Source organism: Sabethes cyaneus, chromosome 1, assembly GCF_943734655.1.
Source record: "Sabethes cyaneus chromosome 1, idSabCyanKW18_F2, whole genome shotgun sequence".
Taxonomy (NCBI): domain Eukaryota; kingdom Metazoa; phylum Arthropoda; class Insecta; order Diptera; family Culicidae; genus Sabethes; species Sabethes cyaneus.
In genome coordinates, this window is record NC_071353.1 from 97,153,752 (window position 1) to 97,177,703 (window position 23,952).

General features: G+C 38.7%; 2 protein-coding genes across 3 annotated transcripts in view; one reads left to right on the forward strand and one right to left on the reverse strand.

Annotated features, from left to right (window-relative positions):
- Nucleotides 1–544: 544 nt before the first annotated feature.
- LOC128742925 (scoloptoxin SSD976) lies at nt 545–11,224 on the forward strand. The gene is given in 7 exon segments (XM_053839425.1): nt 545–662; nt 2,118–2,236; nt 2,382–2,463; nt 4,358–4,521; nt 9,712–9,809; nt 9,894–10,125; nt 10,128–11,224. Coding segments are annotated over 7 exon segments (1,065 nt in total). The 3' UTR covers nt 10,380–11,224.
- Nucleotides 11,225–15,954: 4,730 nt separating this feature from the next.
- The window catches only part of LOC128746018 (protein timeless homolog), a 155,280-nt gene continuing 147,282 nt past the window's right edge, over nt 15,955–23,952 (reverse strand). For both annotated transcript variants that reach the window (XM_053843152.1, XM_053843098.1), the window contains exons 14-15: nt 21,463–22,160; nt 15,955–16,737 (exon numbers count right to left, since the gene is read on the reverse strand). In XM_053843152.1, the coding sequence (XP_053699127.1) occupies nt 15,961–16,737; nt 21,463–22,160 (1,475 nt within the window). In that variant the 3' untranslated portion in view covers nt 15,955–15,960. The remainder of the gene's footprint in view (nt 16,738–21,462; nt 22,161–23,952) is intronic.

Below are 23,952 nucleotides of genomic sequence, written 5' to 3' on the forward strand. Positions count from 1 at the left end.
TCTCAACCTTCTACAACCATTTTTTTGCGAATTTTTAGAACCTTCCCGGAAACGATCATATTTTCATTATTTTCTCAAAATCAATGTTTTTGCGTTTTTTTCTGTATAGATAATAGAAATACCTTTCCAATGATGTATAACACACAGAATTAGTCTTAACCTGTAGTTCGTTTTTCATTTGATTTGATATTCGAAATCGACAAAAATTGATAATCTATAATCTGCTTGAAATCGCTACGTTAAAACTAGATCAACATTAACACCAACGTTGCTTACGTTGCGAAATTTTGTTAATATTTCAACAAAATATTTCATGTTTTAATTTTCAGATCACGCTTTTTGGCTGTTGCACAAGTTGGAGGCCTAATTGACTCCAGCTGACGATATTACCATCTCACAGAACACCATTTTCCTTAGTTCTCATGTTTTTTCCGCCGAAAGGGAGAAGAAAATAATAACTTGATTCCGGTAGGTGGTCAACTAAGAAAAAAGTTTGCAACTCATCAATTAGGAAAGTGAAAAAGGAAATAATAAAACACCAGGGATGGCAGCACGTGGTGATGGGATTCGAAACGCAGTGAACTTCGTTTTAGCGGTCATCTTATTTTGCAGTTTGATTGGAAGAAGTACCCAAACTTGCCTTAATGGAGGAGTTTTACTGAGTGAGTGTAATAAATTTTAATTACCAATAATGGATCGGAATGCTTCCCAGTTGGCCTCGAGGTACGATGCTGGTCTAAAAAACCAGTCGTTGCATATCCACCTGGCCAGTCCCACCTGGCCAGTCAATCATTTTCCTCAGTTCATTAAATTTTGGTTCTTAACAAAAATACATTTACTCCTGCTATAAGAAAACATAAACAGTGTGATATAACTAAAATAAACAGAAACATGTATAGGATATATGAAGTAGTCCCACATTATTAACACTATGAATGAGCTGAATGACCTATTTTGATTATACAATAATGCGCGATTCCAATTTTATTGTCATGAAACGGTAAATCATGTTTGATAAATCATGCTAAATCTATTGAATTATTACCAACGACCGTTCTTGGATGAACTGGTATGCGATGTAGTATACTTCTCGTTCTCATAAATCCATGTACCACAAACCGCAGAACTGTGGCTCAAGCTGACACAGTCTAGTGGGCAGTTAACTTTTTCTAACAAATTTATAGCCAACGGCGAATGCAGTAGAGAAAAAGGAATATTAAGAAGCTTAATTTACATTTTTAATGATAATTTTTAAAATCAACTTTACGAGCCGTACCGGTCATACTGAGTGGCTGGCGAACTCCTGCAGAGGTGTTTGGTGGCCACATATTTTCTCCCTTCAGTTTCCCTTTGGATGGACGCAGATGGTGATGGTAGTGATCGCTGCGGCACTCTTCGTATCCTTTCCACTTTCTTCTTTATTGTCCTTTAAATTACTTTGCTTGTTGAAAATTTCCCGCTTCTGTGTACATGCTACTCCAAGGAGGAAATGTGGCGTGAAAATATTGCTAATTTGAAGTTCTAACTGTGCTGTCTGGGGGAAATCGCAGGATGCTCTTACCAGTTGTAACGTGTATATTCAGTTAGAGAACTTTTATTCGGTTCGATTGAATTCTGATGTGAATTAAGTTGGATTTCCCAACATAATATTGTTGTTCTGTAGGTTCATTAAAATTATTCGTCATCTTCATCTATATTTGTGTAAAATTTTTAGACGCATGTACATTTTTCAAGAACGGGTACAGGTGGAGTAAATCAAATGAAATTTGTAAAAGTCTGGACCAACAAGATGTCCCATTTTAGGCTTCTAACATACAATTTCAACTTCATACGGAACAAATATGACATGTGTTATGACAATGAAATGGTTTCGATTATATTTGAGGATCTTCTGAGGAATGTAACTTTGTGAAAAACGAATAAATCAATAAGCGTTGCACGCTCATAAGCTATTGAATTACTTCTATCTCACCGATTGCCACCAATTGAAAGTTGTTTATAGCCAGCAACGATTATATCGCGTTTCTATATCATAACTAAAGCTTTGTTTTTAATTACGGCAATTAAAGTTTCCTTTTCTCTCTTCTCGTATTTCCTTCCTCATCATCCTGAGGCAGAGTCCGGTCTGGAACCGTCCGATAAGTATGATATATTAGAGGAGCACAACAAATTGCGACAGGCTGTGGCACAAGGACTCGTACCTGGACAACCGAGTGCGGAAAATATGCTGGAAATGGTAAGATAACAGCACTGGGCCGTCAGCTTGGACGGTTTTAATTTTTATTCCAATTCAGTAAGACACCAATGACGATGGAATGGGTGATAACGAAATTTGGTACCAGTGAAAGCGCAAACCGTAGTTTACCTTTTACTTTTTTCAGCAATGGGACGACGAGCTGGCTTCCAAGGCACAGGATTGGGCTAACCGTTGTGTGTTCAAGCACGATCCGAAAAAAAGACTAGGTAAAGTGAACTCCAATTAAAACTAGGACTTTCAGTTGAGGGCTTTTTTTCGGTTGCTCCAAATGTTTCTGCAAAAATGACGATTCTATGCATGAATTTCAAGTTTAGTGTAGCAATTAATAGTTGAGGTGAAATCAAAGAATTAGTTTGATTATGTACTAACCAAATTAGATACACGTGACAGATTCTGGAGCTTTCTGAGGTGTTATTCAATGGCAATTCTATGCTGTTTGCAGGTTTAAAATTCAGGTCGTTTTCAAAACAAACAACAGCAAAGTTCATTGCATTGCATTTTATAGCAAATGTGATTAAAATATATGCGATTAAAATTCAGGTTACTCACCCAAGCTGATGGCCGTATTTACTCTGCCATGCTTTGTCATTGAATAAATTCAAATGAATCAGGAATCGAACAGAAACAGATTGAAATTGATAAGCTTTGCTGTTTGATTAGATTGTATTCATTGCTTTTCACAAGACATTTAACTATCTCACGTTGCTTGTCTATGCCGGAAAAGTCTTATCGATCAGAACCGGAGGACACAAAACTTGAATTAATTCGCATATAGGTGGACGAAACAAACTATTATTGTACCATAGTCATAAAACTTTTCGTTTGACCACTAAAGTATTACAGTAATACCTCGATACAAAGCAACCTCGATTTAAAGTAACTTCGATATAACGTATACCGAGTTACTTTACCACGATATAACGTAATTTTTTTAGAAATTCTGCAAATTAATAAAGAAAACTCTCAATTAATCCTTCTTGCAGTGTGACTTCGTCTTTGTATAGGGAAATAACATTACTTTTTTATATTTTTAAGTAGATGATATGATGTACATAATTCCGTTAGTTAGATTTACAAACTTCAATTAACAAAATCTTTACACACTCATCGTTTCGTCACACTTCTTAATGTATCTTCCAATCATAAAATTTGGAAGTTAACGGTTTGAAAGGCTCTTCTTTCATTTGCAATCGATTTCATTCAAACACAAATAAATTTCGTTTTTGCCTCGATATAACGTAATTTCGATATACCGTAACGAAAATAAAAATAAAGTTGCTTTACATCGAGGTATCACTGTACTTACATGTCATTTTAGGGGAGACCTGCCGAAAAACTTGTAGAAAGATAGGGCTGAACGTTGTGAACGTTAGTCAATATTGTTTAAGCTTGCAAATACTGTACCTACTATAATGTTTAAAGTGCCGTGGCATCGATTTTCGAATCAATCGAAGCACGCTGATCTTTTGATACCTAGATCAAGGTTAGTCAAGAGAGGTTTTCTGATGTTCAAATTTGTTTTTCACCCCCGCTGGGTTACCCTTGACGATCACCGAAATTTTCAAACCGGAAACTGTTGAATGTATAAACAACGTCGATGGTTGCTAACCAATCGTTCCGCGCACTTCTGTTCTACAAACTGTAAAAACTAGATCACCTATTTTAACTCACCTTGACCTAGATGGTGAAAGATCTGACTTTGATATGGAATTGAAACATGCGAAAATAGTAGGTAAATCTTTTTTCTAATGACCAAACTAATTAGCCTATCTGCTAATATTTTAGAAACTAGCATTCGTAGCACGTTTAGGATACAGAAAATAGATAACTTTTACAAAGATAGAATAATCCAAACCAAAATCCATGATATATGAATACCTGATTACTCGTACAATTTTTACTGGAGACTGGCAATTATCTTAGAATTAAAATACATTCAGTACTACAATAGCTTTATGCTACTCGAATGATTAATTTCATGTCATTCGATAAGATCTCAACATCTTTGGAATAAATTGGTCTAAACTTTTTTCATACTCGAGCGCTTAGACAAACTGTACATTATAATAAATCTGTACTAAAAAGTATAATAAATTTTAGGACGTTTTACGATGGGACAAAATTTGGCGGTCATTTGGAGTAGTGCCTCACTGGAAAATGACCAAGATAGTGCTTTTTCCGGTCGCATACGAAAATGGTTCGATGAAGTTAAAAAGTACTCCTTCGGTGCAAGATTTTCCTTAGCAACTGGGCACTATATGCAGGTTTGTATCTCGTTTCTGGTGAGTCGAATGTTATTGTTTAGTATATTTCACATATGAAAACCAATGGCAATAGGACACCGCCTCTAGTTTGAGATAATAAAAAACAGGACTTGATGCTAGTGTTTCATCATGCGCCATGCGTGAGAGTATGCTTGAAACTATCAATATTTCCCTGTTGAATACAATAGATGTCACTACTTTGTAACACATGTTGTACATTTTGGAAACAGCCCAATTTTGCGCGACAATAAATTTACTCAACGTAGCAACATTACTCTCTCCTGCATTTCAGTTTCTTTTGTGTTTATCGCTAATCGCAATATAACGTTTGACACCTGAACCAATAAATACTTGGTAAACATTGTTTTTATTTATTGCGTTCAGGTTGCGAAATTTAACTTTTTCGAATTGAAATGTCGCAAACGTATTCAACTCCTGATTCTCGTACGGAATCAAATCACTTTTTCCGGGCTCCCGGACGAATGGTAGCAAGATGCTATGGCGAGGTATAGGAAAAGTTTTTTTTTTCAAAATTAGGCAGAAGTCATGAAAATTAAGTATAACAGAGTAACTGTACCATAAATAAAATGTAATTAGTGATTGTTTTTCAGGTAAGTAAACATAGATAGGCGAGAAATTTTGTTTTTACTGCCACTAGAAAAGTGCCATCTCTTGAAAAGCAACGGTTCGTATGGTGTCCTATTCTGATACAATGAGATTTTGATCATTTAGCATGGTTCGATCTTCGGCATAGGCAACCGAACTCATTTTTGGTAACTTGAGTATTCATTTTTGGCAACACAAAATACTATCTACTTCACTCCAAAACGACAACATGATAATCTATTCTAGATGGTAGTCATTTCACTCACGGAAGACCTACAAATTTATTATATTTATAAACAAAAATTAGCATTAGAAACGGACAGGAGCGGACTGCCTCGTGTACTGGAAATGTTCAACGAGGCTTATCCGCAGTTTTCGGAACGGCTGGATCGAAATGCAATGAATGCAAGACGACGCTCTCACAATCAGAGATCGATGAGATACAGCAACAGGCCGTACTGCAGGTCAGTACCGATTCAAATGCAAGTGAGGTCCACGAATCCATAGCCCTGGTGGAGGTAAATGTATCCGCACCACTGCCAGAAGAACCACCGCTTGCTCAGCAGCTGTCACGAGAATTGGTCTTCCATATGGACATTAGCAGTTGCATAGTTCCGCGATACTGACCATCTATTGCGGCAAAAATTACCAAAACTGCAATTCTCCCGCAAGCTAGTAAATGCAATCAATATCCTTAATGGACAATAGATGTTACTCTGGCTCTGCAAAACGACGACAACAGAATAAGATGATCAGTGATAACGAAAAAGCGTTCTACGAGCAAATTAGCAATGAGAAGCTCGATTACAGAGATGGCCTACCGAGGTTGGCATGGCAGCAGATGTCCGCGAAGCAACACGTGTTACCAAAAATTGGGCAGCCCCAAGACCAGACGGCGTACAGAATTTCTGGTACAAGAGCCTAGTCGCGGTTCATCCCAAGATAGACGAGTGCTTCAATAAGGTACCACGTGAGCCTCACACACTGCCAGATTTTGCCACCCGAGGCACCACTTTCCTCATTCCCAAAGACAGCAATACATCAAACCCACAGGCCAATCACATGCTATGAACCTTATAAAAAGTGTTTAATGCCATCATTGCCAAGAGAATCTAATTCTACTGTGAGCAACAAAACACCTTGATAGAGGAACAAAAAGTTTGTTGAGTTTATTATAGAGTGGTTTAACCGACGGGTCATTCACCACCGGAACAAAAAGGATGCAAAAAGAATACCCATGGCTGCAAAGATCAGGCCATCATTGATGCAGTCATTGTGGGGGAAGCGGTGCACTACCAGAGGAATCTCAGTATAGCCTACATTGACTACAAGAAAGCATACGACTCCATACCTCACACGATCTTAATTAAGGTGTTGGAGATGTATAAAATAGTTTCTGCAGCATGCGATGGGGCAGTGGACTACTACAGTACAACTTAGTGATGGCAAAACTGTGTTGCGCTCGGGAGCGTTGCGGATTCAAAGAGGTATCTTCCAAGGGCATTCATTCAGTCCGCTTTGGTTTTGCCTAGCTTTGAACCCCCTAAACAAAACGCTTAACAGAAACAGTCATGGCTATAAGATTAGGTATGACGACGGCGAGCATGAAAATGTGACCCATACCTTTTATATGGATGATCTCAAGATCTATTCAGAATTAACAGAACGAATAGGAGTAGCTATCAAATAAGTTGAGAGAGTAAGCAGCGATATCGGTATGGAATTCGGGCTTGACAAATGCCGTACCAGTACAGCTTCAAGCAAGGCGCTTGACTAGTTTTGATGGCTACAAGGTCTACGATGGGGACATGATTAGAGATATGGCTCGTGTAGAATCGTACAAATACCTCTTGGTTTGAGGCAGCTCACCAGTATTCGCCACACCGGCATCAAGATAGAGCTGCGGGATAAATTTTTATGTCAAGTGAACTCGACATAAGTCTTTCACACGACACGAGTCTTCAGCGCGGGGAATAAGGTACGAGCACTGAATACATTTGCCGTTCCTCTGTTGACCTACAGTTTTGGAGTAGTGAAATGGAGCAAAACTGACCTAGAAGATCTTGAGAGGAGGGTGCGGCGAGAATTCAAACAAGTGGGTATGCGCTACCCTCAATCGGCACTGGAGAGATTTTCTTTACCACGAATAGAAGGGGGTGTTGGAATAGTCGACATTCAAGCATTGTGCGTTGCCCAGGTACGTCACATGCGTGAAAATTCGTAGAATGCGCTTCTCGATACGGAATATACCGAGATGTTTGTGCCGCTGATAGAGGCTACAGCGCTTCACATCTGACGCATTAAGACTACGACCTTAGATGCAATCTATTGTTGATGGAAGAGAAGATTGCATCTTGGAAGGAAGCAGAAAGCAGTACATGGTATTCATCCCTACCAATTGAACCAGCCTTATGTCGACAAGATCACGTCGAACTTATGGCTCTCCCGTGGTGAACTCTCTCTAGTGGTCGAATCCAACATGAGAGCCATTTAAGACGGGATTATGCCGACAAGAAATTGTAGGTGGTATATCTGGCATCAGGATGTAGAGGATGTATCATCCTCAACCATCATTCAGCCATCAACCACAAGAAACCATCGACCACATTATAACTTGCTGCTTAGTACTAACAAATGCAGCCTATACAGAACGCCACAACAACGTAGCAAAGATATTGCACCAGAAGTTGGCGCTGCAATGTGGTTTGTTGCAGGAAGATGTGCTAAATTACCACTGCAAACTAGATCCCGTCTTAGAAATCGACCATTTCAAGCTGCACCGACCGGACATTATGGTTCACGACAAGGGTAGACGAATAGTAACCATCGCCATTCCACTGAGCCGTAATTTGGAGTCAACACACATTCACAAAATTGTAAAATATCGTACACTGGCAGTGGAGTTGAAAGAGTTGTGGAGATTCGAAGAGGTCCCAACTCCCAAGAATAGTTCCGATAGTGCTTTCCGCAACAACACTGGTTCCGAAAGTATTGCTGGAAGATTAGATCGTGAAGGTTAGATCGTGAGCTAGTTGCGTTGCAGAAATCAGCGTAACTTAGCACCTGTGCAATTGTCCGTCAGTTCCTTGGTCAAGACGACAGATATACCCCGACAGACATATCATGCTATGTAACAATTGTGCAGATCCACCGAGCCTTAGAATGTGAACTGATTTTGAAATGCCAGAAATCGACGATTCGTGTTTGAACCTTAACAGAATCAAGAATTTTTACATCTACTATCTATTGCAACTGCATGCCCAAGTACATAATTTATGAATAATTTGGTTAAAGCATAAATAATTATTACGAATGAATGATTTAGTTTCAAAAAATGTGAACATTTTAGATTTCTCTTACCTGTACTGTTTGATCACGAAATAAACGTTTTGAAAGCGGAAAATCTCATCTTGTGGTGATAGTAATATTGAAATTTTTTATCTCCATTGTTCTGATTTGGAAGGGAAAAATTTCACTATTGATTCTCTAGTATCTAAGCCTGGGCTGGGTATGTTGGATGTCTGATCATCAAATAAGGCCATTGCGAATCATATTTAAAGTTTTTGTCACGCCCCCCCCTTGGAAATTGGTTTGAAAAATCGGGGGGCAAAAAAATAATTTGTAGGATATGAGTCAAATTTCTTTTTATAAAATCAATTGTCTGCGGGCTCTACAGTCTGAAAAACTCGAAAAATGAGTCTACGAGTTGAATTAACGCTTCTAGCATGAAACAGAAATGGAAATTCGAACAATGGAATTTCCGAAAATCGACCAAAAAAATTTTCCTTCGTTTTTATCTTTGTTCGTATTTTTTTTGCATATAAAATAATAACGTATGTATTATAAGCAAGAATAGATTCGGTTTTCATGTTTAAACTAGAGATGGTCGGGTATGAAAATTTGAATACCCGAACTCGACCCGTAATCAATCAAGAAAAAAATTAAAAACCCGTACCCGACCCGAACCCGCTAGTTTATTATTTTTAATACCCGAACCCGACCGCAACCCGACGGGTACGGGACGGGCCCGGGTTCCCGACCATCTTTAGTGTTAAATGTGGTCAATAGAGATACCCGACCCGACCCGTACCCGGTTTCAAAAACATAAATTAAGAACCCGTACCCGACCCGAACCCGCAAATTATTTTTTTTCAATACCCGAACCCGGCGGGTACGGGTACGGGTGCGGGTTTCGGGCAAATTTTCCGCTACCCGACCATCTCTAGTTTAAACCTTAAATAAAAATTCTTAAAATCCATGTTTTTTTTGCTCGATTAAAAAATTCACTTTGTTTTTGTTTCGCCCCCCCCCCCCCCCCCCTTCAGTGACCGAACACCGGAAGGACAAAAACTTTATAAAATATTTGTAATGGCCTAATTATTATATAATTGTTAATTTGTTAATCTTATACGAATTTCGTAAGTTATCAGAATACTGCTCATTAAAAATTTTATTAATTCATAAAAGGTTCACCAAATTTTCAAAAATTCATGTAGCAGCCTAGGGTTCAGGAACACATAGTGTCTCATGCATACACTAAAATGTACGCTGATTGAAGACTAAAATATTATCATCTATTTGCAGCTTGTATGGGCGGAAAGCTTTCTGGTAGGATGTGGATATACTTATTACTATTCCTCAAACAAATACAATAAATTGTATGTTTGCAACTACGGACCAGGGTAAGTATCACAACCCTACCAGGTTAAAAACATTTGTTCTAACTTTCACTATTTGCTCATTCTGTCAAATCAACACGTCCACAGCGGCAACATTCAAGGTCAACAGCCGTATATCATCGGACGTCCGTCTTGTGATCACCATGGTCTGCAAAAATCCCACAAATATCCTAGCCTTTGCATGCCGGCTGGAACAGATCCGTATCATCACGATAATGCAATTCCACAAAATTATTATTCTTATCAAACATCATCTAGCAATCATGAAAACCAACACTACACAGCGGCGTCAGCTCCTATGGCAGTGTACACAGCCGTCATGGCTTGAGTCATCTTTCACATGACGGTCATATCCTGTACAATCTGGTATTTGATCAGCACAAACAACAGCAGTATCATTATCATCCTACTGGACAGCAGACAACGCAACAGCAAGCATATCATCACCTATCAAACCCATTGACACCGATTGCAACAACCGCCACTGCAGCTCTTTTGAAGCCGGCTAGCGATGCACTTAAATCACCCTTCCTAACGTACCGGTGGGATTTGCTGTTCAATTTTCTGCACTGAAAGTTAAGATTATGCTATATGAATTGAGACATGTACAGAGCTTTTTCCCACCGAGGACTGCTTGAGTGTTGCTGCTGCTGCTCAACCTACTATGCTATGGACGCTTTGAAAAGATGAAAGCTGTACAACTTTCTGTAACAAACTAGTCTTATGTACGGTAAGCTCCGTGCAAAATATATAGAGGATTGCAGTGTAAAATGCACCCACTAGATCTATAACGAACGGAAATTATATAGTGAGAGTCAAGGCCGCATACATCATACCGTTGTGCTCCAATTCTGCACATTCTATTCCAATATACAGAAGCCGGAGATAAACAAACAAAGTTGAGCAAAAGACCAACAAACAGACAGAACAAAATACTGTCAAGTGCTAAACCTCATACTTATTGCAGTGTTGTGGCGGTAAGCAGTGACAAAGGATTATCTCTTTCCCTCCAGTTTCCCGGAGAACGATCGGCGCCACAAGCTGCTTTCTATGTTTCCACTGCGGCAGGATCCAAAACGAAACGCTCCACAGTCAGCAATGGCTTATTTTTCTTTCCAAAGCTGGGGGAAAAGGCGGAAATAATAATTAGACCGAGAGCTAGGAAAATGCTCGCTCTCTTGTTTCTAATTCAGTAAGATACGACTGTTACACAGCGGGGATCGTACAGACGGGGTTTAATCCCAAATCTAGCATAGTGCGATGGGCGGACATTAAACCACACAACTGCATTACAATGTGCACATCCCCGGAATTACTGAAGTAGATCTCTATTCCAACAGACGGCGAGACAATTTTAATCATAAAATTTAGTTTTCCTTCATGTACATAATATACGTAAGCGTTTTACCTAATTTAATCACAGCATAAGAATATGTGAATTGTAAGAGAATTTCAAATTGGAACATAGTCTACAATAGTCTATTGATGTTTTTTTTAAACTTTAGTTTTGTGTATGTTGCATTAACTAATATAAGTTTACTCTCTATATCTTTCATGAGTTATTCTTTAACAAATGAATTCGGAAAATATTTCCACTAATGAAGTGAAAGGGTAATAATCTATTTGAGCCCACTAACATATTTTGGCCCCACTGAATATATTTTGTAAAAGTATTTATGTACACGTAAGTCACTTTTACACGATTTTTATGATTTTTGGATTAACACGTTTTTTTACATAATTGGTACACTCAAGTCTTTTTTTACACGGTTTGTGTTTTTCGATTACCCGAAAACGGTGCAGCTAAGGAACTATTTACAATCTACGTGAGGAATGTCGAGCTACTCCCAAATGTATTGAGAAATAAATGAATGGTCTCTAAGATACCCCGTTCTTAATACTCAAAAAACTAAACCGTGTAAAAAAGTACTTGAGTGTATACAAATGGTTCTGGCAACACGGTTCAGAATTCTTGTTTTTATTTTATCGCTCCGTTGCTTTCGAAATTCTCAGTGTTAAAACTCAGTTTTTGTTTCTGCAGTTTGCGCGAGTGTGTTGTTTAGTGCTGATGGCTGATGCTGATGGTTGTTTGTCGCATGTTGTGCATGTGTGTGTGTGTGTGTGTGTGTGTGTGTGTGTGTGTGTGTGTGTGTGTGTGTGTGTGTGTGTGTGTGTGTGTGTGTGTGTGTGTGTGTGTGTGTGTGTGTGTGTGTGTGTGTGTGTGTGTGTGTGTGTGTGTGTGTGTGTGTGTGTGTGTGTGTGTGTGTGTGTGTGTGTGTGTGTGTGTGTGTGTGTGTGTGTGTGTGTGTGTGTGTGTGTGTGTGTGTGTGTGTGTGTGTGTGAGTGTGTTGTGAGTGTGTGTGAGAGAGTTGTTAACGCAAAATTGTTCAGGAATTTTTATTGAAAACAAACAAGTAGGTTAAAGGTTATGCTTAAAAAACCAGTTTTGATAAGGTAATAATTATCGCCTGTTTCTCAGAGATGGCCAAACCGATTTATGCGCTATTAGTCTCATTTGAAAGGTAATATATCCTAATAGATCTACATTGATGTTTTTTGATTGGACATTTAATTTGAAAGTTATGAGCAATCGTACACAACACGTAAAAATTTGCAATAATTTATAACGAGTTCATCTAAGATAATTTATCTAGATTAAGGGGGCATAGTACTTTTTCAATTTAAAAAAATCGAAATTTTTTTAATTGATTATTTCGAAAGATTAACATTTTGACCATATGTGTTTCAAGTCATTTCGATGAAATCCAAAAATTGACAAAGTTACAGCTATTTGTACCGCGCATGTCTGGAGCGATTACACAGCGAATAAAAACTTCAACGTCGTTTTTCTCGAAACCAGGTTTTGATAGTCGGTACCATAAATAACTCAAGAACGGCTCAAGCAATTCTCATGATTCTTTTTTTGTTTCAAAGCCAACAAAATTATCTAGTGTTTGACCCATCCTTTTATCGATATTACAATTTTTGTATTTTTTAGAAATGTTTAAAGTCAATTTTTTCGACTAAAAACCTTACTTTTAAGTTTGAATGTCCGCCAATTTGTTATGCGTTCGAATTTAAAAAAAAGGATGGGTCAAACACGAGATAATTTAATATACTTTCATGTCGTTTTGGAATTTTTCAATTCGGATAAGCCCCCCAGCGCCAATCCATGGTACCGCAATTCATGTTTTTTTCGAATGATCATGTTCAAGGAGCCGTAGGGGAGAGGGGAAGAGGTTCACATATGCAAACAAAATTGTAAATATTAGTATAAAGTGCAATGTTTAGAATGCAAAAAACCCGAATAGATTCGCTTTTCGCGTTATCGAGAAAAAAATATTTGAAATAAGGCAAAAAATATGGTGTAAAAAGTACTATGCCCCCTTAAATTATTTTGACATGAAATTAGAAATTTTAATGCTGTAAATATATATGCAAAATTTCAGAGGATTTGGTTTTCCGTAAACCTCGTGATTTTATTCATGACCTTGAAATGCGGTCAGGCATATAATAATCTTTTTTGAAACGATGGTTCTACAATTGATGAAGGGACGGTAAGGGAAAGTAATGAAGGATTTTGTTTTGGTAAGAGAGGGGAAAGAGTGGAAAGGAGGGGGTGGCAATAGGTAGCTACGCTTAACAAGTTGTCGTTGTCACTCCTACCTTTTGTCCAATGCTGGAAGGTGCATGGGTCGAATCAAGCTATAATCTGAGATTATAACCGGATTTGAACCCACAACACCCGCCTCGTCGTCGTCCCGCCAATAAACGCAAAGTTAGAGTAAACTTCTCGGTCGGTGGTCTCTACAGTAGGTGGAGAAAGAGGCACAATTTGTGTCTAAAAATAGCCCAACCCATGTCGCTACGTTAATAAGAGGGGTTGTGCAGACTCCTTTTGTCCAGCGCCTTTGTGGTTCATTGGTACGCGGGCACCAACGAGCCACATGCCCTGGCGGGTGTTGTGGGTTCAAATCCGGTTATAATCTCAGATTATAGCTTGGTTCGACCTATGCACCTTCCAGCATTGGACATAAGGTAGGAGTCACAAAGACAACTTGTTAAGCGTAGCTACCTATCCTCTCCCCCCTTCCCTTCCACTCTTTCCCCTCCATTCCCAAAAAAATCCTTCTTCATTACTTTCCCTTACCGTCCCTTCATCGATTGTAGAACCATCGTTTCAACAAATATTAGGAATTGGTTTTGCAGTCAAGAGATATTAACCCTCGAACATTCGCGTCAACTTTTGTAACACGCTTACTCGCGCGCACAATTGCCCAAAACAAAAAAAAAATCTGAGGGGTTGTGCACAAGACACGACCGCATAGGTGACGTAGGACTACGTAAGTCTCTTTGTAGCGATAGTAGAATGTATCCATGTATGTAATAATACGATTCTTCATGTATTTAACAATCGCTTTTCAGTGATTTCAAAGCTCACGGATCGGAAGGTAAGTATGTTTTAGTCAAATCAGCACAAGAACTTTTGGAGTATTCATAAAATCCATCCAACAAATGATGAAAATTAGATCGGCTTTACTTACTACGACGGAAAATAAACCCTATCAAATATCGGTTCCTACAAACGTATCTACGTCGTCGCTGAAAGCCAGGCATACAGGGGCCCCCAGTCTGGGGGGGTTTTAATGAACTGTCGTCGCTGCCCCAGTCAGAAGCATCATCGTCTTCATATTCCCACTTGATCATTTCGGCACATAGTCGTTTTGTGCGGTCTTTCATTGTTTCCTTTACCGTTGCGATCTCTTGCCAATAATGTAAGGGTTCACCCGTCCAGTCTACGTCCTACTGAATACACGTCCTCCACGTTTACGCTGGTCTACCCTTCTTCTTTGGTTTATTACTTCTGAACTCCAGAGTCGTTTTTAAGATTCCCATATGCTCGCTTCTAGTTATGTGACCATAGTAAATAGTTGAGCCTTGCTACACGGACTTTGATTATGTTGTTGATCATGTGGCCCCCTCAGTAGCATCGGCGCTATTGATGAATTGTCCTCGTTTTCACTATTCGTGATTTCATTTGATCCTTCGTTTTCCGGGTTTGGCCTGTCCTGCAATGAACCTTCTATACTATCCTTCTGAATCACAGATGGTTCACTTTGTGCTGTGTGATAAGCATTTCGTTCTCCATGTTCCGCAGTGCATCTCTGTTCTTTTTAATGATCGTCGCTACTTCCATAAAGTATGTGATCACCAGTGTGATTAAGCAGTGGTAGAGTTTTGACACTACTGACCACCTTAGCGGATGTTCCTTGAGGAATGAGCACAGAAGGAGGAAATCTTTTTGGGCTTTTTATATTCATATATTCGTCAATCATCATCAATATATTCATATTTACCCATTTTTACCATTTTCTCACGACCGGTATTGTTAATGAGTTCCGGATCCCTGTACAGTAGTAGTTTTTTAACGTTGATTTCTAGCCCTATCGAATGTATCCTAATATGCATTGAAGTTTGATGGTAGCTTCGTGCGTTAGTTTCAATTCCGGCATGAACTCTTTTATTGTCATAAGCACATGATGCAGCATCAATATGAAAAGTTGCGGGCTGAGCGGGCAGCCTTGTTTCACCCCTCTCGTTTTTTGGATTACTGGAGTTCTGGACTGGACCATACCATACCACTGGACAGAAGTTTCTTTATGAGGACACGCTGAGCAATAAGATTGTTTTATTGTTAAACGCCAGTTAAAAATGTTTTACCTAATGGCGATACCATGCGATACCATGTATTAAGACAGCAATTAGTTATGGAGAATATAAGTTCTTCATTACCTGGCAGATCACACTTTTGTTGTGAGCAGATCGAGAGCCATGGGCTTGATTAAATGGTTTACCGCGAAAATATAGTTTTCGGAAAAAGGTACTATCTGCGTAAAAGTTTTCCACCAAATAATTCTTTGCACTAAAATGCTTGCCGCGAAAAGGTTTTTCGTGAAATTGTATTCGGCGAAATGTTATACAATCTTTTGATGTTATCTTACTAATTTTTGTTTTTGTTCGTATTACTGACTTTTACAGCAGGGAGATTTAATGATAATAAGCAGAGATAAGGAAAGAAGTCTTTTTAAATAAAATATCAACTTATTTATTGAAAATAATAAATATTGTATTCAAAAAATGCGCCAAAATGTTTCTAATTTTCCTCATCGTCGCTTATAACAACACGGCGTCGTTGCTTAGGCTTTTTTTGGGTGTCATCATTACCGTCCGATAAATCTGAGTCGTCCGATCGTAAACGTTTGTAGATTGCAGCGACCGCTCCACAACCTCCATCGTAAATACGTTCCTCTCCATCGTTGGTATCGTCATCCGAGACTAATAGCCGCACCTGCTCACTGTCTGATTCCGTGTCTGAATCCAACAGTGTAGTCACTCTCGATTTTGTCTTTTTATCTGGCTTTTGCAATAGAGGGCCATCATCGATTTCATCGTCTGAAACCAGTAGCGAGCGATGATGGGGAAAATCATCAAGATTTTCCTTTTCGTCATTATTCAATTCGAGAGGTTCAATCTCGTTTTCGACATCACTCTGTTTCGCCAAGTCAACAGGGTCAGATTTTGTTTTATTATTCTTTTTGCTAGTTTGTCTACTAGTTTTTCTATTTTTCTTTTCCTCTTTTGACTTTTCTGGTGATACTTTGTTGGTTTTCTTCTTCAGTGGTTCAACATTTACGTCGCTCTTGCTGTATAGTATGTTTGTCTTTTTTCGCCACGCGCTAAAGATATCTTCAGACAGTTCCTGCTCTTCCCCATCCACATCCTCATCCGTGTTTTTGGGTGGTGGTTGTTCTCCATTCAAATCCACCTCGTCCTCCCCTATCTCGTTTTGCTGATATTCACCATTGAGCAGTTTCACGCGCAATTGGAGCTCGGCTAGATTCATGGCAACCGGAATGCGCCAGTACGCTTCCTGCAATCAAGAGACGAGAAAATAGAACTGAATTAGTTTCATACATAAAACATAATGTTCTACTCGTCTACTGAATAATAGTAGACGGCAGTAATTCATTCAAACTTCGGATAATTAATTATTTTGTTAATACCATATTGTTGTTGTTGTTGTATTATTACCGACACTTTACGTTTGAAAAGTGCATTTGTATCGTGATTGGATAGTTTTAGTAAACTTTTCTTACAGCTTTTCCAACTAGACATTTCTTATGGTTACAGTGTTTTTGCCTTGCTCCCATTTTTCTGGATCTTTATATGAGTACACTCAAGTCTTTTTTTACACGGGGGATACGAGGCGCGAAAAAGAAACCCGTTTGAAAAAAAAATTAAAAAATAACCGAAAAAGCTATTTAAAATTCAAAAGTCGTCGCAAAAACCACATGAATTTAAAAATCACTGAAGAAAACGGTGTTAATTCGAAAAATGATATAAAAAAACAGTTTTAGTTGTCGATGGGTTAAAGATAGACTGCTGTGATAGCTTTCAATTATACGATTCCTCGCTGTAAAACATTGAATTTGGAGACAAACACTTGGGAATGATAGTGCATTGTTACCAATTTGTTAGAAAATCAGAGCCTAACCAGACCAACTTGTAACATATTCGCAACGTGTCACCAATAATATCGACAAAAAACAAGCAAAATACAACACTAGGCCCAATTCTAGTAGTACGATGGATATTGATATAGACATGTCTCTATATCTGAATAATAGCTTTCATATCTAAGCTCGAATAAATTTCATATCAACAAACAACAAGGCCTAATAGAAACGAATCGATCATCCATGCCAAACAACCAATCGAATCTAACCCCTTAGGCGTCGGAAGTACCACCCAGTGAAGATCCTGGCGGTGTTGGGGCTCCATCTCAATACTTCTACATCCTTCAAAACCTACCCACAGGCTTGGCATACACTTTTCACTTCGATTTTGCTCTTTTGATTACTGCATCTCAGCCAAGCAAAATTTGAAAAAGTGATGTATGGGGCGTTTGTAGAATTTGTTATTATCTACAATATTGTTGAAGTAAGCATTACTGTGCATTTTGTATTTATGGCGCTATATGGCTGCTACCCTGTTGGTAGCAAAAAGAGCGCTCTTTTTGCTACCAACGGCATTGTTACCCTACAGCACCGTAAATACTAAAGATAAAACTTCACTTTCTTCAGCAATATTATAGATAATTACTAGCTCTACAAATGCCCCATACACCACTTTTTCAAATTTTGCTTGGCTGAGGAGCAGTAATCAAAAGAGCAAAATCCAAGCGAAAAGTGTATGCCAAGCCTGCCTACCCACTCAAAGACTAGCGTACTATTAGCCCACTTATACAACCAACCTCGCACATCGCTCGGGGCCAACCCCGCTTGGAGAAGCGGACAAGGACGATGAAAGTACTACTGCTGAAAACTACAATATCACTACAATACAAGAAACACACACTGATACAGCAGAGATTGAATCAGAAGCAGAAATTTATTCAACCAGGGAGAGTCACGGCCCCGTCAGTGCGGAAGCTACACCCCACCGGAACTGGCGGACCACCCGTGGCCTTCCTGGATCACCACAGGAATGCACAAAACTGGAAACACTTATTCTCCTCAACGAAACGAAACTACAGGAGAACGCACAAGGACAAAACCGCGTTCCTCTAATGTGAAAGGATTTATAAGACTAGTTGACTGCGGTAGCTGTGGGATATGGCCCCACCGATGCGGAAAATACTGGATGTGGATGTAACAAATCGGTCTCGCCGACTAAATCTACTGATAACATAAGCATTGGCGCCACAAGACGTGAACACAAAAGAACCATAGCCTTACAATGGACTTCAATCACATTGGCAGGCAGTGGAATGACTTACAACTATTAATTCACAACTACCAACCAATTTGTATGGCACCCCAAGAAATTTATGTTAAGAGTAACCAAAATCCCAACAGCAACATGTTGGGAAAATAATGGAAAAAATGATCAACAACAGACTTACAAACATTCAGAAAGGGGAGCAGTAGTTGTACATACCTAACATCACTGGTCACTCTGATCTCTCTTCAAATGTCGAATAAAGATACCTGAACATCACTGGGAGATATCCTTGATAGCGCACTGGAAGCCTACCATCATACAGACATAAAGGCATAAAACCGTGTATGGTGCAACAAAGTACTCAAAAAACTTAAAAGTTGGAAATTTAAAGGAGAGCTCGGTTCATCGAAAGTTTTCTTACTGACCGAACATTTAAAGTTGCCATAGGTGGAACGGAATCAGAGACATTTCAAGAGGGAACCGGAACCGCAAGGGTCAGTTTAGCCGTCGCACTTTTTCTCATAGTCATGAACGATGTATTCACGAATCTGCCTTCCGATATATACATAATGGTTAACGCAGACGACATTGTACTCGTGGCTAACGGAAACAATTCCAAGTGAGTCCGCAGAAAAATTCAAACATGGATTAGACGAATAATTCAGGTTTTGGAATGGTAGCAGAAAAATGCGCAGTGACACATGTATGTAATCACAGACATCATCCCTGGAATATACCAGTAACTGTCGATGGAATGAAGGTACCATACCATAAAACTATCAAAATCACCGGAGTGACTATAGACCACCAACTAACCTTCTTGCCACACTTCGCTAAGGTCAAGTGAGATATGAAATCTAGCAGCAGATTCATCAAGACGATAGCCCGCAGACACCATAACGGCAACCGAAGATCATTACTGCAAGTGGGCGAAAGTATTATAACTAGCAAACTATTATACGCAACAGAGCTTGTGTAGAAGGACGACTACTACATTTCGACATGACCGTCGCCAACACTGTCATTCGTCGTGCAGTAAACTTCCTAAAAAAAACAATAGGATCCAATCTGCATTCACTGCGGAAGCAGTAGCGACACATACAGCAATCACACAACAAGCGACGAACTCCGATACTCATCTCATCTGCACTGACGCGGACGGTAAGAGCACTGTCGGCTTTAGAAAAAGGATCTAGGAAACACCCTTAAATCCAAGCGATAGACAGCATACGAAACCGAAGCATTACCTTTTGTTAAATCCCTGGGCATTGCGGATTATCAGGGAATGAAGAAGCAGATCGCTTTGCGGCCACCGGTCGAAAAGGTAAATATTTAGTGGGAAAGGTCCCGGGAACAGACATTGGTACCATCATAAGACATCGAACTCGAAAACGTTTGGGAGAAGAATAGATCCCTTTTCCTGAGGAAAGTAAAGGACTACCCTGACAGGTGGAACGACCAATCATCCAGGAGAGAGCAGCAAGTACTCTCCAGAATTCGTACTGGACACACACTCCTTACACATCAAGAACTATATTCTAATGGCAGCAGGCCCAATTGTCATGCATGTACCGTACCTCTCACCATGGAACACATCTTAACAAGCTGCCCTATAATATATATCAACATACATGACCAACCAACACCAACATGAAATGTTCTATTCCATTCGGGATACTCTATCCAATGACTCGGCATGTGAGGAACAGCTTCTTTGCTACCTTCGAGAGGCAAACCTATTTGATAAAATTTAACATTAATTGAACAAATTGTAACTTTAGTTTAGACTGGTGAATGAACACTAATGTTTAAAACCACTCTTTAATAAATCCAATACCAATACCAATGTATCAATGTATCATTTTGAAATTGGCGTTTCGGAAATTGACGCACTTTCTGCTGGAGCCATCCATTAACAAACAACGGTAAATCAACTGCGCTTACTATAACTTACTATACCGAGAAATGTGACAAACATTATATTTTTTTCCATATGAAATTGACTAACATTGATAGCAGTTAAATTTATACGTTTAACGTAAGGGTCATTCTATCTCAAATTGAACTCGACCGCGATTTCAGCCAAAATTGATACAACTGTTCATTCTGTCCCCACAATCAATTTCCCAAAGTTTTATACCGATTGATCAATCCTTCTAGTAGTGGAGTTACTTTCGTTTTTTTTTAAATTGAATAAAAAACTCATTTTTCGCGTTAAAATATTTCTGAAACAATTTGATGAAGAGTCAACCAATATACTTTTTCAATGGTTTTTAGCTACGCAATCGAATTATGTTATCAGATTTAATCTAATTTGTTACATCATATATAAGATATTCAATAAAACACGCTTACATGCCTAAATAAAAAAAAGAAAAAATGAATTAATTTAGACATGATTATTTACGAGTTAAGTTAGGAAGGGTTTTCGTTTTTTTTTCTACTAAAATTATACTACACAATGTTCACCTTAAGGATAATTACAAAATTTCACTATACTATAAGTACACTATAACTATAACATAGCTAAACTTATGATAATATGTTTCATTGATATTTTTCGGTGACTAACCGTCCACTCACGTAAACAATCCACAGATACGTATTTCGACTGTAACATACAGCCTTCTTCAGTGCTTATGTAACAGTCGAAATACGTATCTGCGGATCGTTTACGTGAGTGGATGGTTAATTTAGCTATGTTATAGTTATAGTGTAATTATAGTATAGTGAAATTTTGTAATTATCCTTAAGGTGAACATTGTGTAGTATACTTTCAGTAGAATAAAACGGAAAACCTTCCTAACTTAACTCGAATTCGAGATTCTGCTAAGACGCTCAACGTAACAACTTGTTATGATTAGGTACTTACATTTTCGCTTGGAGGAATGAGTCCTAGTTCAGCAAGGAGATTTTTAAACTGAGCATTTTCTAAAGCTTCTCGTTGAAACTGCATAATCGGAACTAGTGGCACTCCATCATCGGGGTCTTCAGAATCTTCTAAGTAATCCTCACATGCTTCCGAAAATGATTCAGTAAGCCATTCGACAGCTTCTTTGAAAGAGCCTTCCAATTCCATTAAAACAGCACGAACATGTTTATTGTTGAATGAAGTTGTTCTTGGAACGATGGACTTGCTTTTCGTCTTTACCGTTTTAGATTTTGAAGAATCTACCTGATAGCTGTCCAGGTCGGATTCTGAATCATCTCCACTTGATTCATCTTTCCTGTTGGTCTTTTTTGATCCAGTTTTTCGCGGAGGCTTTACTTCGGACTTATCCGCGATGAGACCAATCTCAATCATTCGCTTAACGATAGACTGTTTCGATCGCAGGCCATCAAATTTACCGACAATTATGGAGAGTACGTTTTCATTCAGCCGATTCTCGTCGTATAATAGTCGCAGTTGATCGTCCTGCTCTTGGGCCCACAGGTTTTTGTTGAAAGTCGCAGCATTACTTTTTTTAGTAGGCGCTTTGAATATGAGTCCCAGTTCTTTAAGTTTCTTGATTACGCCACGACGTGTGCGAGACTTATCGATGAGGTTATCTAATATCCAATCAATAACGTCTGTAAAATAAGGCAACAGGTATAATGTAATATACATCATTTTCACCAAAAATTAATTAAAATTGTTCAAGGGAAATTTTCTAAACGGTCTTGTGACCCTGATATGAGAATTAATTGTAGAGATTTGGAAAAAGCAATAAAATATGGTTTGTTATACTTTGAAACTGGTGAACAATTCAATGAAGTTTGAATGTTGGCCCCTAAAGAACAAACAGTAATACTTCGATATAAAGCAGCTTTATTTTTATTTCCGTTATGAAATTGAAGCTAAAACGAAATTTATTTATATTTGATAGAAACTGATTAAATATGAATGTGGAGCATTTCAAACCGTAAGCTTGAAAAATTTAAGATGATTGGACTTGTAGTTTAAAAGATACATTAAGAAATGCGAAAAAAAGATTTAATTAACCGAAAATTGAAAATCTAAATAAGGGAATTATATATCACCACATATCATATATTTCTATATCATACTAGCTGACCCGACAAACTTCGTATTGCCACAAATTAACCTGTGTTGTACATAAATCATGAATCTCGGATGATCTTTGTCACTTCTCGAGTTTTGCAAGCCCCCCAGTGGGCGGCGCTTCCGACGGCGGGTCACCGGCAACACTCGCGACCGGCTCGTCCTGAATGATCTAGTGTTACTATAGATAGTTTTTGTGGTCTTGTTATTGATTAATGTTTTATGGAAGAGTCTCGAATTTATCGAGTTGGATTAGTTTTTGAGTTTCGCAAAAATTTCTGTTTTATTTGTATGAGAGTCCATATCCCCCTACCACAGGGGTGAGAGGTCTCTAACTATTATAAAATAAATTCAAGACTCAAAAATCTCCTACATGCTAAATTTGGTTCCATTAGCTTGATTAGCACTCAAATTATAAGAAAATATGTATTTCATTTGTATGGGAGCCCACCCTCTTAAAAGGGGAAGGGGTCGTAATACACCACAGAAAAAAAATTCTGCCATCTAAAACTCTCACATGCCAAATTTGGTTCCATTTGCTTGATTAGTTCTAAAGTTATGAGCAAATTTGTATTTCGTTTGAATGGGAGCCCCCCCCCCTCCTAAAAAGGTAAGAAGTCCTAATTCATCATGGGAAAAATGGTTGCCTCCAAAAACACCCACATGCCAAATAGGGTTCCATTTGCTTGATTAGTTCTCGAATTATGAGGAAATTTGTATTTCGTTTGTGTAGAAGCCCTCCCTCTTGAAGTGTGGAAGGATCCTAATTCACCGTAGAAAATATTTTTGCCTCCAAAAACCTCCACATGCCGAATTTGGTTCTATTTGCTTGATTAGTTCTCGAGTTATGGGGAAATTTGTATTTCATTTGTATTGGAGCCCCCCCTCCTAATGTGGGAAGAGGTCCTAATTCATCACAGAAAAAATTCTTGCCTCCAAAAACACCTACACGCCAAATTTGGTTCCATTTGCTGGATTAGTTCTCGAGTTATGAGGAAATTTGTATTTCGTTTGTATAGGACCCCCCCTCTCAAAGTGGGGAGGGGTCCCAATTCATCATTGAAAAAAAATTGTCTCCAAAAACACACACATGCCAAATTTGGTTCAATTCGCTTGATTAGTTCTCGAGTTATGAGGAAATTTGTATTTCATTTGTACAGGAGCCCCTCCTCTTAAAGTGGGGAGGGGTCCTAATTCACCATAGAAAATTTTCTTGCTCTCGAAAACCTTCACATGCCAAATTTGGTTGCATTTGCTTGATTAGTTCTCGAGTTATGAGGAAATTTGTATGGAAGTCCCCCCTCTTAAAGGAGAGAGGAG